This window comes from Rana temporaria, chromosome 2, assembly GCF_905171775.1.
Source record: "Rana temporaria chromosome 2, aRanTem1.1, whole genome shotgun sequence".
NCBI classification, from domain to species: Eukaryota; Metazoa; Chordata; class Amphibia; order Anura; family Ranidae; genus Rana; species Rana temporaria.
This window is the reverse complement of record NC_053490.1, coordinates 90043417-90060180: the sequence shown is the minus strand read 5'-3', so window position 1 is coordinate 90060180 and position 16764 is coordinate 90043417. Positions and strand designations below refer to the sequence as shown.

Sequence of the window (16764 nt, the reverse complement as noted above, 5' to 3'; positions counted from 1 at the left end):
GGTGGGAGACTAAATGTGGCCCAATTAGACATGATCATTATGACCCCTGCCACCTTCATCATGACCATACAAAAGGCAATTTTCTAGCAAGCGTTACCGCCTTTTGAGTACAAAAATGGTATAATGAACCAATAACAGGATTCAAGTTTACATATATAAAAAGGTACTAAGTTGCCTTTATCCCTTCTATATTTCTGAACAAAAGCTGGTAATGCTGCTATGGAATTGTCAGTATGTATGGTCAGAATTACATTAATGTGGGTTTTACAGCAAAAGCAAATGGCAAGACAACTCAGGGACATGTTTGCAGAATTCCCACAGTGACGCAGTTCTTTAACCCTATGAAGCTATTCTCTCTCGCTGGCCCAGAATTCTGCAGAATCTCACAAGCTAGCGAGGTTGCAGAAGGGTAGTGATATCTCACTGGCCTTGGTTGCAGAAGGGTAGTGATATCTCACTGGCCTTGGTTGCAGAAGGTTAGTGATATCTCACTGGCCTTGGTTGCAGAAGGTTAGTGATATCTCACTGGCCTTGGTTGCAGAAGGTTAGTGATATCTCACTGGCCTTGGTTGCAGAAGGGTAGTGATATCTCACTGGCCTTGGTTGCAGAAGGGTAGTGATATCTCACTGGCCTTGGTTGCAGAAGGGTAGTGATATCTCACTGGCCTTGGTTGCAGAAGGGTAGTGATATCTCACTGGCCCTGGTTGCAGAAGGGTAGTGATTTCTCACTGGCCCTGGTTGCAGAAGGGTAGTGATTTCTCACTGGCCCTGGTTGCAGAAGGGTAGTGATTTCTCACTGGCCCTGGTTGCAGAAGGGTAGTGATTTCTCACTGGCCCTGGTTGCAGAAGGGTAGTGATTTCTCACTGGCCCTGGTTGCAGAAGGGTAGTGATATCTCACTGGCCCTGGTTGCAGAAGGGTAGTGATATCTCACTGGCCCTGGTTGCAGAAGGGTAGTGATTTCTCACTGGCCCTGGTTGCAGAAGGGTAGTGATATCTCACTGGCCCTGGTTGCAGAAGGGTAGTGATTTCTCACTGGCCCTGCCCGTGAGTAAGTGGCTTTACAAGACCGGACAAGACAAGTTGTCCCATAGCAAGCCAGTTATCGAGTTGTTCCAGCAACGGGACTTCTCCGATATGGCCCCCAATTTTAAATTTGATGGTTTGGAAAGAAGGAAGCGTGTAATTTCTTTACATAACACATTCACGTAACTTTTTTTTACAATAATCTAAAGTGCTATACTTCATACTTTTCCTTGGCTAATACATGACAATTTTCTAATGTTGGCAAGGAGCTAAGCTTTACTGTTCATATTGGTGAAGATCTCAACAGAGCTGTGACCACTGTGTTCAGGAGACAAGTAGGATCTAGGACTTGTACAACAAAATTGCATTGCAGTCAAAAACTAGAAATAAGTGAAATAAAACAGTCATACATTAACAAAAAATAAGTTAATTCAATGTAACAATTACTGAAAGACAAAATTAAAATACAAGATTCCCTGTTAAGGGAAGGCACTTTAAGCAATACTCACAAGAGTATTCACTTTTTAGTTGTAGTCTCAGGAAGTCAAGAATTTGCAGGTCAGCGCAAATTTATACAGGATATTGGAAAACATTACCAGCAGGATTATTTTAAAATGGCACCAAGTAAAAAGGAGCAGACTGTTGCACTGTAAATTGTTGCATGGCTTTATTCAGAGTCCATTAAAAAGGTTTCAAAGTCGGGATCCAGGTCTGAAACTAGGGCATCAACAAAGTCATCCACCGAGGGGCACTTCTGTAGCATGCCTGTGGACAAATATAAGCAACGTTAGCACAGTTAAAATATCTGATCTGGATAGCACATCCCATTTTTTATTCTGCATTATTCTTACACATTATAAAAAAACAGCAGCGTTTGAAACTTTCTGTTTTCACCAAAGATGCTCCCATGTTTCCGGTTAGTACTCAGTACATAAAACCTGCACATATCTGAGCAATCGGCCCTGATGAGCACATTATAATTCTCTGTCCTGACCAGCCACTCACAAGATCATGAAAGTCTCCATACATCTCACTGTGTGATAAACAGATTGTTACTTTTACTTTAAACGCTGAAGGATTCTGCCCCCAACATGAGAATGTATACATTTCCCCTCAAAGTTTTGTATTTTACCAACAAATCCAAAATACATGCATTGCTCACTCCGTGGTGTATGTACCCTGTTGGATGCACTCTTACCATCAGGGGTCAAGTCCTGGGGAAAAAAGTGTGGGAACTCCCACCCAAGATCCACTCCCCCACCAAAAAAAAAAAAATGATACGCTCATATGCATAATTACTAAATTGCATGTTTTTTTTAAGCAAGTTCTTTCTAAATCCCGCGCTAACTCGCGGCAGACCTCCGCAACGTCTCCTGGGAACAATGACAAAAGCTCCCAGGAGACATTGCGGCATCGAGGAAGTGACGGAATAACCACTAACCGATGAATCCATATACAGGAAGCAGTCAGTAACATAAAGGATTACTAAGGTTCGCCTGTCCCTGACAGTGACTCGAGCTGGGCCTCGCCGCTTAGTGAAGGATTGGCTCGGGCGGCTCGGCTGCTCTAGTCCTGCAAAGGGAACTGAGTTCCTGCTGTGAAAAAAGTGCAGGAACTCCGTTCCCACGTGTTCCCGCAGGACTTGAGCCCTGCTTACCATCATTCACCATGCCCCCGTAACACATGATTCCCTTATCAGTGTTCACAACACCTAATGTACACATTCATGCGTTTTACCCCTTTCCTTATTCTGTTGAAGTTGTCCCAACAATGTATGCAGTAGCATCTCTGGCAACCTCCCTCCTTCCCATATCCGTACCACGTGCTCCAGCGGCCCCTCCTCTCCATTTGCATTACATTCTCTAGCAGCTCTCACCCAACAGCCCCCCTTCCCCAGCTCTATACACGTTATACACATTCTCTACCAGTTCTGCCCTTACAATTGACATATTTTCTGCAACTCTTTGCTTACTGTCCCCAATAGCTCCTCTTGCTTTTCTCTCTTGTATCTCCACCAAAGAGCCTTACACACCGCTGTCTACCTTGATCTCTCTCCATAAAAAAGGCCGGTTGAAATCAGCACTCCATGCTCTCAACTCCCACATGATTTGTACAGTATCTCAAACCTGAACCACCCTGCCTGCAGCCTGGTCACTGCTTTTTTGTTCTGAGGTCTCCGCTATTATTTCCTACCCCATTCTCCACAACACATTCCATTTTGTGGTATATTGTCTTCAAACGTTGTTCCCTGACTGCTTTAATGGAGGCAAACTGCCAAGATGATAATAAATGCCACCTGATATTTTTATAGAGAAGCATGTGCTAAACTCTGCCATGTCCTACCATTACTCCTTTGTCAGAGGCCTGTCATGGCAGTTGCCAGTTGACAATTTATACATAACCATGCCTGCCAATTGGATCACTCTCTTCCTCCTCTGTCTTCAAACTCTCGGTCCCTAATGATTTACCATTCTGTATCCTTTCCCAGTTGAACACAATCAGCTGCTGTTTGTCTCTTATTTATCCCTCAGAAGCACTTGCCAAGCATCTTCCTTCTCCATGATCAGATTTCATTCACCTAAGCCAATCCACAATAATCATCCTCCTCTATTAATTATTCAAATGCCCCATGATCATATCATACTGCACCTCTTCTATCATCTGTTCATGATCAATTCCCATAGTCTTTTTTTTTTCCTTCCCCACTGTCCATGATCATCTCCTCTCTGCTACCCGTCTTTCATTTCCCCTTGTTCTTGATCAGCTCTCACTCTGCCTCCTTACTCTTCCACCAATCTTCATTTTTTTTTTTGCCCTCTTCTACCCGTACAAGTACAGGTCACACACTGCTTCTTTCTCATTCCACCCCAGTTAGCCGTTTCTCCCAATGTCCCATGGTCGGTTGTTGCACACGCTACCTTCCGCCATGATCAACTATTCATACCCCTTATGTTACCTGGGTCCAAAACCATTGTTCATTCTTTCTCCATCTCCCTTCCTTCAACCAATCCATACCAGCTGCTATTCTATCTTGTTTTTCCTCCCTAAAGGTCTATAAATCAGCTCAGACAGTAGTCTACGATCAGCTTCCGCTCTACCCACATGATTAGTTTATACGCATTCCCCACATGATAGCACAGTTGACCACTTTCTAAAGCCTAGTACACACTGGCTGAATGCCGAGCGGCATTGGCCGGTTGGATAGAAATCAGCCGATATTCGGCCCATTTTTACTGCAGCCAGTTTGTCCAGCTTCTGTTGATGGGTCATGACTGAAAAAGGTCTGCCAATCGGCTCCTGATCAGCGCTCTCAACCAATGGCTGAGAGCTCTGACCGGAGTGACCTGGATTGACTAAAGACAATCAGCCAACTAAAATCTGCAGAAGGAATGGTCAGCAGTCACAGCCTACATATTATGAGTACAGTTACATATATGACAAGAACCTATGACGGTCTGATGCTGTGAATTCCATGGCACCATAAAAGCGCACCATGTACAGAACATCTCAAAGATTCTCATTCCCTGCTTGTGTGGTTGGCTAGTGTTTTTCTCCTAATTCTGAATGGAGCTTGAAGTCAAATTTCAGGCACATTCAATGCAGTACTTGAATTTTCTGCAGTAAGTTAGAGGTCTATAAGCCAAGGATTTAAGATTGTCAAAATTTAGGTTTTAATTTTGCAACACTGGGATGAATGAAGAAAATGTAGTAGCCAAAGCACTGTACAGTGCAGCACGCTTCAGACAGTTACTTCAACCAACTATCGTAGTAACTACAGAATATAAGCAGGCAAGTCTCTGGCTGGCTGTGTTTTGTGGGAAATGAACATACGTTTATGAACACACTCAGACCCCTTGTGACATCCCCCTGGGAATATGTACAAGGGTTTGTCTACTGGAAGTGCTCTCTTTCCACAGCCTAGGTGCAGGGATGTCATTCGTCTCTCCAATCCATTGAAATAAACCTACATGCTTGGCTGAACCAAATATGCAATTTTTTTTTCTTTGCAGTTGGGTTGCTAACTAAAATCTAATGTTAATTGTCACCTTTAGAAAAACGGTTGTGTAGATTCTCACAGATCTATGGGAAAGCATATTCCAGTGCATACAAATACACACATATAAATGAAGCTCAGCGTTTGCCAGCTCTGTACCCAAAGCCAGAACCTGCTGTACTCCCCAGACTCCTCTGCTGCTTTGAAGTGGTTTTTTACTCAAGTACTTCCCTTGCCAAAACAAATATGACCCGGCTGTGGACTGACACACCTTGTGTACATCATGCAAAATAAAAATGCCTTCAACAATTCAGCTTGCCTCTGAATAATTATAGGCAGCGCTTATTAGGAACACAAACCTTGCCCTACATCCTTGAATAAACACTGCTGGAGCCATTTGGCTTTTGTGAGCGCTCTTTATGGCAGGAGCCTACGGCTCTGACAGTTGAATCAGCAGCAAGCAAAGGAGCCGCAGGCAATCAGGAGCTGTTCTACGAATTGCTCCATCGCTGCTCGAATCGAAAATTAATGTATTGTACAAGTGTCAGCATGAAGAGTCTATATAGTTAAAAAATGAAACTACCAGGTTGGAATAGAGTGGGATCACCATTGGAAGGAATGCCATAAGAATGTGTACTTAGACATTCCATGCAGAATAAAACTTGCTATAAGGCTATGTTATATTTTTTATTTATTTTTCTCATTTATATAAAAGGAAACCTATTCTAAAATTAGACCAAACTTCCAGTTCAGGTGGTGATCCGTGTCAAAAAGAAAGTCCTATTAGCTTATTAAAGCAGACCTAGGCTGTTCTGGTGTCTGTTCCTACACCTGTACCCCTGATCACAGTTATCAGAGGCAGGGATGGGTGAGGTGTGCCTCCGATAATGTCAGAGTCTTCACAAGCACTCAAAAAGCTAGCTGAAGGGAGTGTTCCTGGGGCTCAGTGGAGGTGATAGGTTTACTCAAAGACAGGCCATACATTAATCATTTTTTGTTCAATCAGCAAGTTGAATAAAAAAAAAAAAAAAAGGATGAGCCGATTCCCCCATCCACACATTCAATGTGATGAATCCTTCCCACCGAGTTATTGTATTCTGACAGCAGGGAGACTTAAGCCTCGTACACACAAATCAGATTTCCCTCAGACAAATCCATGGAATTTTGCGCGAAGGGCATGGCTGTGAACTTGTTCGGCATACAGACGGCAGAACTTGTTCAGCCAACATACACACAATGACGTGGGTTTTCAGCTCTTTAGCGCCACCCTTTGGGCAACATCTGCTAATGTTGTGCAATGGTTGGCATTGTTTCGGAGCATGCGTGTCTGTACTTTTTTTCTGATGGACTTGTATACACAGGATCGGATAATCCGACAAGACACATTTGTTGTTGGAAAATTTGAAAGCATGCTATAAAACATTTGTTATCGGAAATTACGACAACAATTGTACGATGGAGCGTTCAAACTGAGGATTTTCCGCAAAACACTGCCATCACACACTTGTCGGAAAATCCGATTGTGTGTACGAGGCTTTACCTGCTGTCAGAATACAACGATCAGTGCTGCTAACTGTAGCCAGTAAGCCCATTGTACAGAAGTCGATTGATAGATTGACTTTTGTATAACCAGTCTGCCCATACATGGATGAAAATTTGGCTGGTCCATGCTGAACCGGCTTAATTTCAATCTATGAATGGCCACCTTAACTGCGATTTATTAAACATCTTTTTTATTTATTTATTTTAACTTTTCAACTGTGCTAATTAGGCCCAATAAACCAGTCAAGCTTAAAGGGGTGGTTCACCCTAAAAACTACTTTTTTTTATTAGACTGGCTCCCCACATTACAATACGATTAAGGCTATTATTATTTTTTTGATGCTGTACATACCTTTGTACAGCATATTCACCCGTGGCATCCGGGTTGCGAGTCCCGCGGGAGTGGGCGTTCCTAACATGTCTGTGATTGACGTTTTGCCCAAAAACGAGCTCCCCCCCCCGTCGCGTAAGTCGCGTCACGGTTGGCGAAAGGAGCCGAACGGCGAGTCGGCGCTATACTGCGCATGCGCATCGCCGTTCGGCTCCTTTCGCCAATCGATGATGTCACTCCTACAGCCACACCCCCCTACAGTTGTAAACACACACTAGGTGAAACATAACCCCTTCAGCGCCCCCTGTGGTTAACTCCCAAACTGCAACTGGCATCTCCGTTCGGCTCCTTTCGCCAATCGTGACGCGGCTTACGCGACGGGGGGGAGCTCGTTTTTGGGCAAAACGTCAATCACAGACATGTTAGGAACGCCCACTCCCGCGGGACTCGCAACCCGGATGCACGGGTGAATATGCTGTACTAAGGTATGTACAGCATGAAAAAAATAATAAGAGCCTTAATCGTATTGTAATGTGGGGGGCCAGTCTAATAAAAAAAGTAGTTTTTAGGGTGAACCACCCCTTTAAGAATCATCCAGACCATGCAAACATATCCTCCTATGTATAAACATATTTGTTATTAATGGCTCAACGAGATCCTCCCAATCGTACCTCCAAACCCACCACAATAATAATAAAAAATGCCAGATACTTAAAATATGGACTGCAGTGAAAACTTTTGGAACTTCTTTTACAAAGGTTAGAGCTTCTATGAGCTTTTAATGCTCTTTCCAAAATGGGAGATTTTCTCTCATGTCCTGTTCAAGTTACAGGGAGGGCACAGACAGGAAATGACACAGAACATCTCCAATGGGCAACCAACAAAACGCTGATGGGCAACAAAACACTGTAATTGGTGCCCAAATGCCAAACAATAAAAAAATTAGGGATCATAGACCGCAATTAAATCTTAACGTTTCTAAGGCTGGCCATACACAGAGCAAATTTCTGTCAACCACTGTGTTGATGCGGGAACCCCTCCTGCCGGGTCATAGTTTTCTCCCAGCGGGGAAGTCGTCCCTGCTGGGAGAAGACTAATTATTGCTAGGAGCTTTCGCAAGATAATCCGCAGGCTGGTTGTACCCAACTTGATGGATCAATCAACTTGGTACATTCAGCCTTCCCATTACAGACTCAAATCTTGGCGGGTTCCTGCTGAACCGGCTGAGATTTTATACGTGTATGGCTGGCCTAACTGTTACCTAGCCTATTTAAAACTATGGATACTGTCTGAAGTTGGGCTTTAGTATACTAGCATTAAAAGGCTAATATGCATAAATATCATTATTTTTATTTGCACTGATTGAAAAAAAAAAAAAAAAAAAAAAAAAGGACAATGTATGATCAGTGATATATGGCACAATTTTTGCAAGTGCTGTAAATGATCTGAGCAACTGTTCTCATTTTGTCTTTAATATCTGTGTGTATATTTGAAAAAATATGATTATATTTTTTAGATCTGTTGTTTTCTAAATCACCTCTGTTAACCACTTAACGACCCTTGCACGACTATATACGTTGGCAGAATGGCACGGCTGGGCAGATCGACATACCGGCACGTCGTTTACATCTACCCAGCCGTGGGTCGCGGGCGCGCGCCCGCGACCCGGTCCGAAGCTCCGGGACCGCGAGACCCGATCGCCGCTGGGGTCCCGTGAACGGTCCCCGGAACTGAACGGGGAGAGCCGTGTGTAAACACAGCTTCCCCGTGCTTCACTGTGGCGGCTGCATCGATTGTGTCTCCCTATAAAGGGGATGACACTATCGATGTCACTCCTACAGCCACACCCCCCTACAGTTGTAAACACACACTAGGTGAAACATAACCCCTTCAGCGCCCCCTGTGGTTAACTCCCAAACTGCAACTGTAATTTTCACAATAAACAATGCAATTTAAATGCATTTTTTGCTGTGAAAATGACAATGGTCCCAAAAATGTGTCAAAATTGTTCGAAGTGTCCGCCATAATGTAGCAGTCACGAAAAAAAAACGCTGATCGCCGCCATTAGTAGTAAAAAAAAAAAAAAAAAATTATAAAAATGCAATACAACTATCCCCTATTTTGTAAACGCTATAAATTTTGCGCAAACCAACCGATAAACGCTTATTTTGATTTTTTTTACCAAAAATATGTAGAAGAATACGTATCGGCCTAAACTGAGGAAAAAAAAAGTTTTTTTTATATATTTTTGGGGGATATTTATTATAGAAAAAAGTAAAAAATATTGAATTTTTTTCAAAATTGTCGCTCTATTTTTGTTTATAGCGCAAAAAATAAAAAAACGCAGAGGTGATCAAATACCACCAAAATAAAGCTCTATTTGTGGGAAAAAAAGGACGCCAATTTTGTTTGGGAGCTACATCGCACGACCGCGCAATTGTCTGTTAAAGCAACGAAGTGCCGAATCGCAAAACCTGGCCTGGGCATTTAGCTGCCTAAAGGTCCGAGGCTTAAGTGGTTAAGCCACCAATATAAATGACATAATCTCTGCTGGATTCATGGCGCAGATGTTCAGGCAGACCAGTACATCAATGCTAAGCACCTGCTCAGACGCTGCCAAAGGCATCATCAAAAGGGAGCTGAAAGCCACATGTGACTCACAGGTCACCATTTGTGATCATTACAGGAAAGTTCACTTCATACAAAAGAACCTTCCAAGTGTAGTTTGCATGTTCATATAGAGATTCATTTTGTAAAATGCATTTGTAACAGTGTAAAGTGTGCTTACTGCCTATCAGCCTAGAAATGTAAATTATCCGCTGACTACAGAATCACTTGGTTATTGTCAGCATAGTTTGGAAGCCAGGAGTCGCTGTACAGGGACCTCTCCCCAGCCCTGGGCCATTGTCAGACTCACCTTACCCACTTTGATGTTTCTGCCTTCTTAAAAGGAAGGCAATTTCATTTAAATGATGTCAGTGACAATAAGTGTTTCTTTCCTGGCTGCTTGCAATGAAATGGTGATTTATGTGTTAGAGACATGTGAAAGAGCCTGAACGACAGTGTGCTCAAAACGTGTCGATTGCTCACCCTTGCCATTTTCTACAGTGACCGTGAGCCGCAGGACAAAATCAGAGCGCAATGCAGAGAACTCACGTTACAGAAAATCAGTACTTAACACAGACCTTGCAGTAAAATGCAGAGTCCGCTAAAGCCTGCCATACATGGATCAAAATTTGGCCCGTTCAGCAGAAACCGGCAGAATTGCAATTTCAATCCCCTTGTGGAGGCTTCTATTTGTGGACAGCTTTACACCCGATCCTGCATACTTAGATGTACCTGTTTTAATCATCAACCATGTGAGTTGCTAAATGTTGTACCTTCATTAAATGTAACCATATTGCTACGCTAAAGCCTCATACACACGGATTTCCATCAGACAAATCTGTGGATTTTTGTCTGAAGGGTGTTGCCCGTGAACTTGTTCTGCATACAGACGGCAGAACTTTTTCAGCCAACATTCACGAAACCACATGGTTTTTTTTTTTTTGCTCTTTAGCACCACCCTTTGGACAACTTCTGCTAATGTTGTTTTATGGTTAGCATTGGTTCGGAGCATGCGTGTTTGTACTTTGGATTTTAGTTAGACAAATTTGTGAATACACAATCTGATAATCCAACGGAACACATTTGTTGTCGGACAATTTGAGAGCATGACCATCCAACATTTGTTGTCAGAAATTTCGACAACAATTGTCCGATGGAGCATACAGACATGTGGATTATCCGACAAAACACGTCCATTGGACAATCGTTATCGGAATATCTGATCGTGTGTACGGGCCTTTAGAGGTGCCACTCTTCTCTTTTATAATCAGTTGCGACATGACACTACTTGTATATCAAGACATCGCTCTTTTAGCAAGTCAAAATTTATTTAAAAAAATTTTTTTTTTTAACTGTATGTGGATAACTTTTTTTTTTTTTTTTTTTTTTTTTTTTAACAACAAAAAAAAAAGTATCATCTATGGGCTGCTTTATATTATTATTTAAAGGTACATATATAGCGCTGTCAATTTACACAGCGCTTTACATATACATTGTTTTTGTTTAATCATATTTTATTGGATATTTTTTTTGTTTATACATAGTACATTCACATCGGTCCCTCCCCTCAAGGAGCTTATAATTCAAGGTCCCCAACTCACATTCATATACTAGGGCCAATTTAGATAAAAGCCAATTAACCTACCTTATATATCAATAAAGACACACAAAATTAGAATGGTTTGTGTGTTATCAGCCTAAGCACATTGTTTTTGTCTATTGCTGTGACTAAGGCCAGCCATACACAGTGCACATTCCTTTCTTTCGCCAACCCAGAAGAAAAACGGGTGAAGATAGAAGCTCTGTCAGTGGCGATAGCTTGCCGCTGGAGGGCTTCATTTTAAGGTAATGCATACTAGCACATGCATGCTTCACCATGTGTTTTAGCTGAACACACGGAGAAGAATAAATTAAACAAACAAAAGGAACCACCCTTAAAGTGATTGTAAGGATTCGTTTTTTACATCATACTTGCGTAACTCCACTGTGCAGTAAATTTTTCACAGAGTGGCCCCGATCCTCGGCTTCTGGGGTCCCCCAGCAGCGCTAGTAGTTCCTCCCCACGCCGTATAACCCCCTAGGAGTTACCTTGCGGGCGCGCGCTCGAGTCCAGCATTGTGCGTCCATAGACACCAAATGTAGGGCTCAATGGCGTCATTGGATTTTGACAGCAGTGAGAGCCAATGGCTGCGCTGCTATCAATCTATCCAATCAAGACCTGAGACAATGGGCAGAGGGGAACAGCGCATCTCCAGCGGGGTAATACAGGACTCAGGTGAGTAAAACGGGGGGGGGGGGGGGGGGGGCTGGTCAGTGACAGAAGTTTTTTCACCTTAATGTATTAAGGTGAGGAAAAAAAAAAAAAAAGGAGGGTTTACAACTCCTTTAAATAGGAAACCTGGGGTAGCAGTACCATACCAACTAAAACAAGAACATAAGCATGGATAGAATATATAAAAGCAGAAGCATACTCAGTAAGTAAGTGGTTAAATTAGCTGCTGAAAGTGCCTAAAACTGAGAATGTAATATGACCAAGTGTAAATGATGGCCCTAGAAGTATTCCTTCTATTCTGGTGTGTGTTTCAATGGACTCTGGAGCGTGCCCGCAAGGTAACCCCTCAGGAGAACACTTCTCCTAAGGGGTTATGCGATGCGGGGAGGAGCTACCAATGCCGCTGGGGGACCACAGAAGTCGAGAATCTGTGCCACTCTGTACAAAACGTAGCTTTTATATTCCATACACACACACTTTACTACACTGTGTTGCTATCACAATGTGATAGCATTGTGCGGGTGACAGGTCCCCTTAGTGGAGACCATCAGGGGTCTGTTTAAACTGCCAACATCTCCCCTGCACTTTGTCTACACATATGGAGTACTGAAAGTACTCTGTTGCATTACCAGACACAGCCTGTTATTTTACAGCTGTGAACCTAGAAGTACTCACAGCACTTCCAGGTTCACAGATCAGGAATATGATCTCTTCTCCATGCTCCCCACTGTTCATCCTGACAGTGGTTGTTGTGATCAAAGGCTCCTAGGAGGAAGGGGACAGCCTTTGACTCATAATGGGGGGCACCCACTTCCACCACCCATAGAACTGATCAGATGTTTTTTTCCAGCCACCCTGATCCCTCCCACAATAAAGCCCAGTGTCCAAAGATACATTTGAAAAGAACCACACGGCTGCTATTGGTTTAACCCCTGCAATGCCACGCGAAACATGCCATTGACAGTGAAAGGGTTAATGTGTAAATGGGTGCTCCTGAACAAAGAATAAATGCGCAGGATGTATGAAGTGCAGATTTAGTTTTATTCAGACTCTTGAATAATTTATTGATTTATTTTATTTATTACAGGTACTTAAATAGCATTGTCAATTTATGCTGCGCTTTACAAATATATTGTACATTCATGTCAGTTCCTGCCCTCAAGGAGCCAACAATCGAAGGTCCCCAACTCACATACATGCACATACTAGTGCCAATGAACCTATCGGCATGTGTTTGGAGTGTGGGAGGAAACCCGAGAACCCACACAGGCACATCATTAAAAAGTCAATGGCCCGGATTCACATACATCGGTGCATATTTATGCCGGCGTAGCGTATCCAATATGCGCTACGCCGCCGTAGCGCAGAGAGACAAGCACTGGATTCACAAAGCACTTGCTCCCACTCGCTGTTAAATCTAAATTTCTAATCTAAATCTAAAGCTGGGTTTCCTCAACGTAAGCCAGCGTACGTGGAAGTGGGCGTGAGCTATGCAAATGATGGGCCAAGCGTCATAGAAGTACTTAAAACGAACGGCGCATGCGCTGTCCCGTGGAAGTATCCCAGTGCGCATGCTCAGAATCACGTTGCAACTACTCCCTAAGATACGAGGGATCACTGGCTACGACGTGAACGTAACCTACGCCCAGCCCTATTCACGTACTACGTAAAATACGACAGCTGTGTTCCCTGGTCCATACATTTGCATGAGTTGCGCCTCATATATGGGGAATAACTTTACGCCGGGCGTACGACTTACGTAAACCGCGTATATTATGCGCCGGGCGCATGTACGTTCGTGAATCGACGTATCTGCCTCATTAGCATATGTGAATAGGAAATCAATGGGAGCGCCACTTGCGGCCAGCATAAACATGCGCCCAAGATACGCCGGCGTAGGAAAGTTACGACGAATGGACGAAGCCTATTTTCAGGCGTATCTTGGTTTCAGAGTCCGGCGCATAGATACGACGGCGCATATTTACACTTACGCGGCGTATCTCGAGATACGTCGGCGTAAGTGCTTTGTGAATCCGGGCCTATGTGTTTCGGGGGTTCAATGGATCCCCCCTTTTCATCAGGGCTACAAATAAAATATACAAGATGGTCATCAGCATACAGTATTGACAGGCGTGTATGTAAAATAGAATACAGAGAATATGCTGGTATCTGTAAACAATTTATAACTGAAAAATAAACCTTTGAACCTTGAAATGTGTTTTTTTTACATTCTACTTTTGCCTCTTTCCTCCATTGCGCACCTAGTCCCCAAGCGGATTTCGGCCACCACCTCTAGGAGAGCTATCCAAGGGGTATTATTCCCTCAACACTGCTTAAGACCTGACTCTGAACATACCCACGACTATGGAAGATCCAGCGCTCCGCACCTTCCTTCTAATTACTGGAATGGCTGACATGGTGTCATATTATTTAGCTATAGAAAAGCAACACTTATCAGTCCCTTGACACCAAACAAGAAGCCAGGTGCAGCTTCTGAAGCACTGGAACCCACAAGAGTGAGATATGGACTTCACAATTACTATTCTAAACGTATGTACAGTATCTGGCAGGAGTTCTGCTTTAATTACACAACTCTGTATGAGGGTTCAATTAACACAGCTGTAGAACACACCAAATATCTCACACAGGGCAACATATAGCAAGCAATGGAATAATCAATCACTGTATAGTGTATTACATTTACACTTGTTTACAGTGAGCAGTTGAGCCACAACCAGATGACGGGCTGAGGTCAGTCGCAGTAATCTCCACCAGCACATAACTGGAATGGAGCCACATTCCCATTTGGAAAGAAGGCTAAATATTTAAAACAAAAAAGGGTAAATATTTAGACGTGTCCCACCCACGCTCTATACAGAAACCACGCCATGTCACTACAATGCGAAGCTCTTCATTTGTGCCATTATTCCCTTTGTCTCTCCCAAAAGGCAGCTGATTAAATAAAATATCCATTATTGAAATAAGGAAGCTATGAAGAAAATATGTGGTTGAACATTATAAACAAATAACCATTTAAATTTTATTTTGTTACCCTAAGGTAGCATCACAATGCCTAAATCACAATCATTACTAATGTAGGCTATAAAGGTCCATAAAAGACATGGATGAGCGAGTTTGGGTTGGAGGAACTTGACTGGCCTGCACAGAGTCCTGACCTCAACCCGACAGAACACCTTTGGGATGAATTAGAGCGGAGACTGCGAGCCAGGCCTTCTTGTCCACATCAGTTCCTGATCCCACAAATGTGCTTCTGGAAGAATGGTCAAACATTCCCATAGACACACTCCTAAACCTTGTGGACAGCCTTCCCAGAAGAGTTGAAGCTGTTATAGCTGCAAAGGGTGAGCCAACTCAATATTGAGCCCTACAGACCAAGACTGGGATGCCATTAACCACTTCATTACTGGGCACTTAAACCCCCTTCGTGTCCAGACCAATTTTTGGCTTTCAGCGCTGACGCATTTTGAATAACAATTGCGCGGTCATACAACACTGTACCCAAATTATATTTTTATCATTTCTTTCCCCACAAATAGAGCTTTCTTTTGGTGGTATTTGATAATCTCTGCGATTTTTATTTTTTGCGCTATAAACAAAAAAAAGACAGAAAATTTGGAAAAAAAACACAATATTTTTTTACTTTTTGTTATAATAATATCCCAATATATATATATATATTTTTATATTTTTTTCCTTGGTTTAGGCCGATACGTATTCTACATATTTTTGTTAAAAAAAAAAAAAAGAAAAAAAAGAAAAAAAATCGCAATAAGTGTATTTTATCGGTTTGCACAAAAAGTTATAGCACTTACAAAATAGGGGATAGATTTATGATTTATTTTTTTATTTTTTACTAGTAATGGTGGCGATCTGCGTTTTTTTTTGTCAGGCCTGTGATATTGCGACGGACATATCGGACACTTTTGACACAAATTTGGAACCAAATTTATACAGCAATCATTGCTATAAAAATGCACTAATTACTGTATAAATGTGACTGGCAGGGAAGGGGTTAACCACTAGGGGGTGAGGAAGGGGTTAAATGTGTATCCTGGGTGTGTTCTAACTGTGTGGGGGGAGTGGACTGACTGGGGGAGGTGACCGATGCTGTGTCCCTATGTACAAGGGACACAGATCGGTCTCCTCTCTCCCTGACAGGACGTGGAGCTCTGTGTTTACACACAGAGCTCCACGTCCCTGCTGTCACCGCCGATCGCGTGTACCCGGCGGACATGGCGGCCGCCAGGTACACGCATCGGTTTCCCAGCGATGCGCCGGCACACTGTTTACCCGCTGCGCGCCCCCCACCAGTGGCACTCGCGGGTAATGCACAGAAAAAGACGTCCAAAGACGTCCACTCGGCACTTGAGAGCCGCGCTGTAGACGTCTTTTGACTATAGCGCGAATCTCAAGTGGTTAAAGTTCATGTGCGTGTAAAGACAGGCATCCCAATACTTTTGGCAATACAGTGTAGTAAGAATTGTAATTGTTCAAAACATCCCATCTGAAAAACTAGAACAAACCAAGCCAAGCCTCCACAAAGGCCAAAAATGTATTCTAATGTCGCTTGTATTTTTCGCTGTGTTGTCAATCACCTTGAGGAAGGTTGGAAGATCTGTGCCAGTCTCCTTGCTCTTCATAAAAGGGCCATACAAAGATGCAAAACGTATTCTTAAACTGGCTATACACTTAATATTTCAGCTGATTCCTCCCAATTGACCAAAATTCTAACTATTGGGTAGATTTGTCGGCATTGCTCGGCTCGACAGACGTCGGGTAAAGGAGCCGTGTGGAAAATTGTCGGTCTAACAGTGATTGCAGCCAGTTACAGTTAGTAGTTGTGGGTGCTGGCTGTCCAAATACAATTTCCGGCAGTTGAGATTCATTTATACATGCTTCTAACGTAAATGGAGAATAAAGTGATTTTCCTCATTCACTGGGCCGAACAAGTGAAATCCAAATGGCCATTTT

The 16764-nt window shown here is 43.0% G+C and overlaps 1 protein-coding gene across 1 annotated transcript in view; it reads right to left on the bottom strand.

Moving 5' to 3' along the window:
- Nucleotides 1-1437: 1437 nt before the first annotated feature.
- The window catches only part of LOC120929225 (mitochondrial intermediate peptidase), a 157184-nt gene continuing 141857 nt past the window's right edge, over nt 1438-16764 (bottom strand). The window contains exon 19 of the mRNA XM_040340515.1: nt 1438-1791. Coding sequence (XP_040196449.1) covers nt 1694-1791 — 98 coding nt within the window. The 3' untranslated portion in view covers nt 1438-1693. The remainder of the gene's footprint in view (nt 1792-16764) is intronic.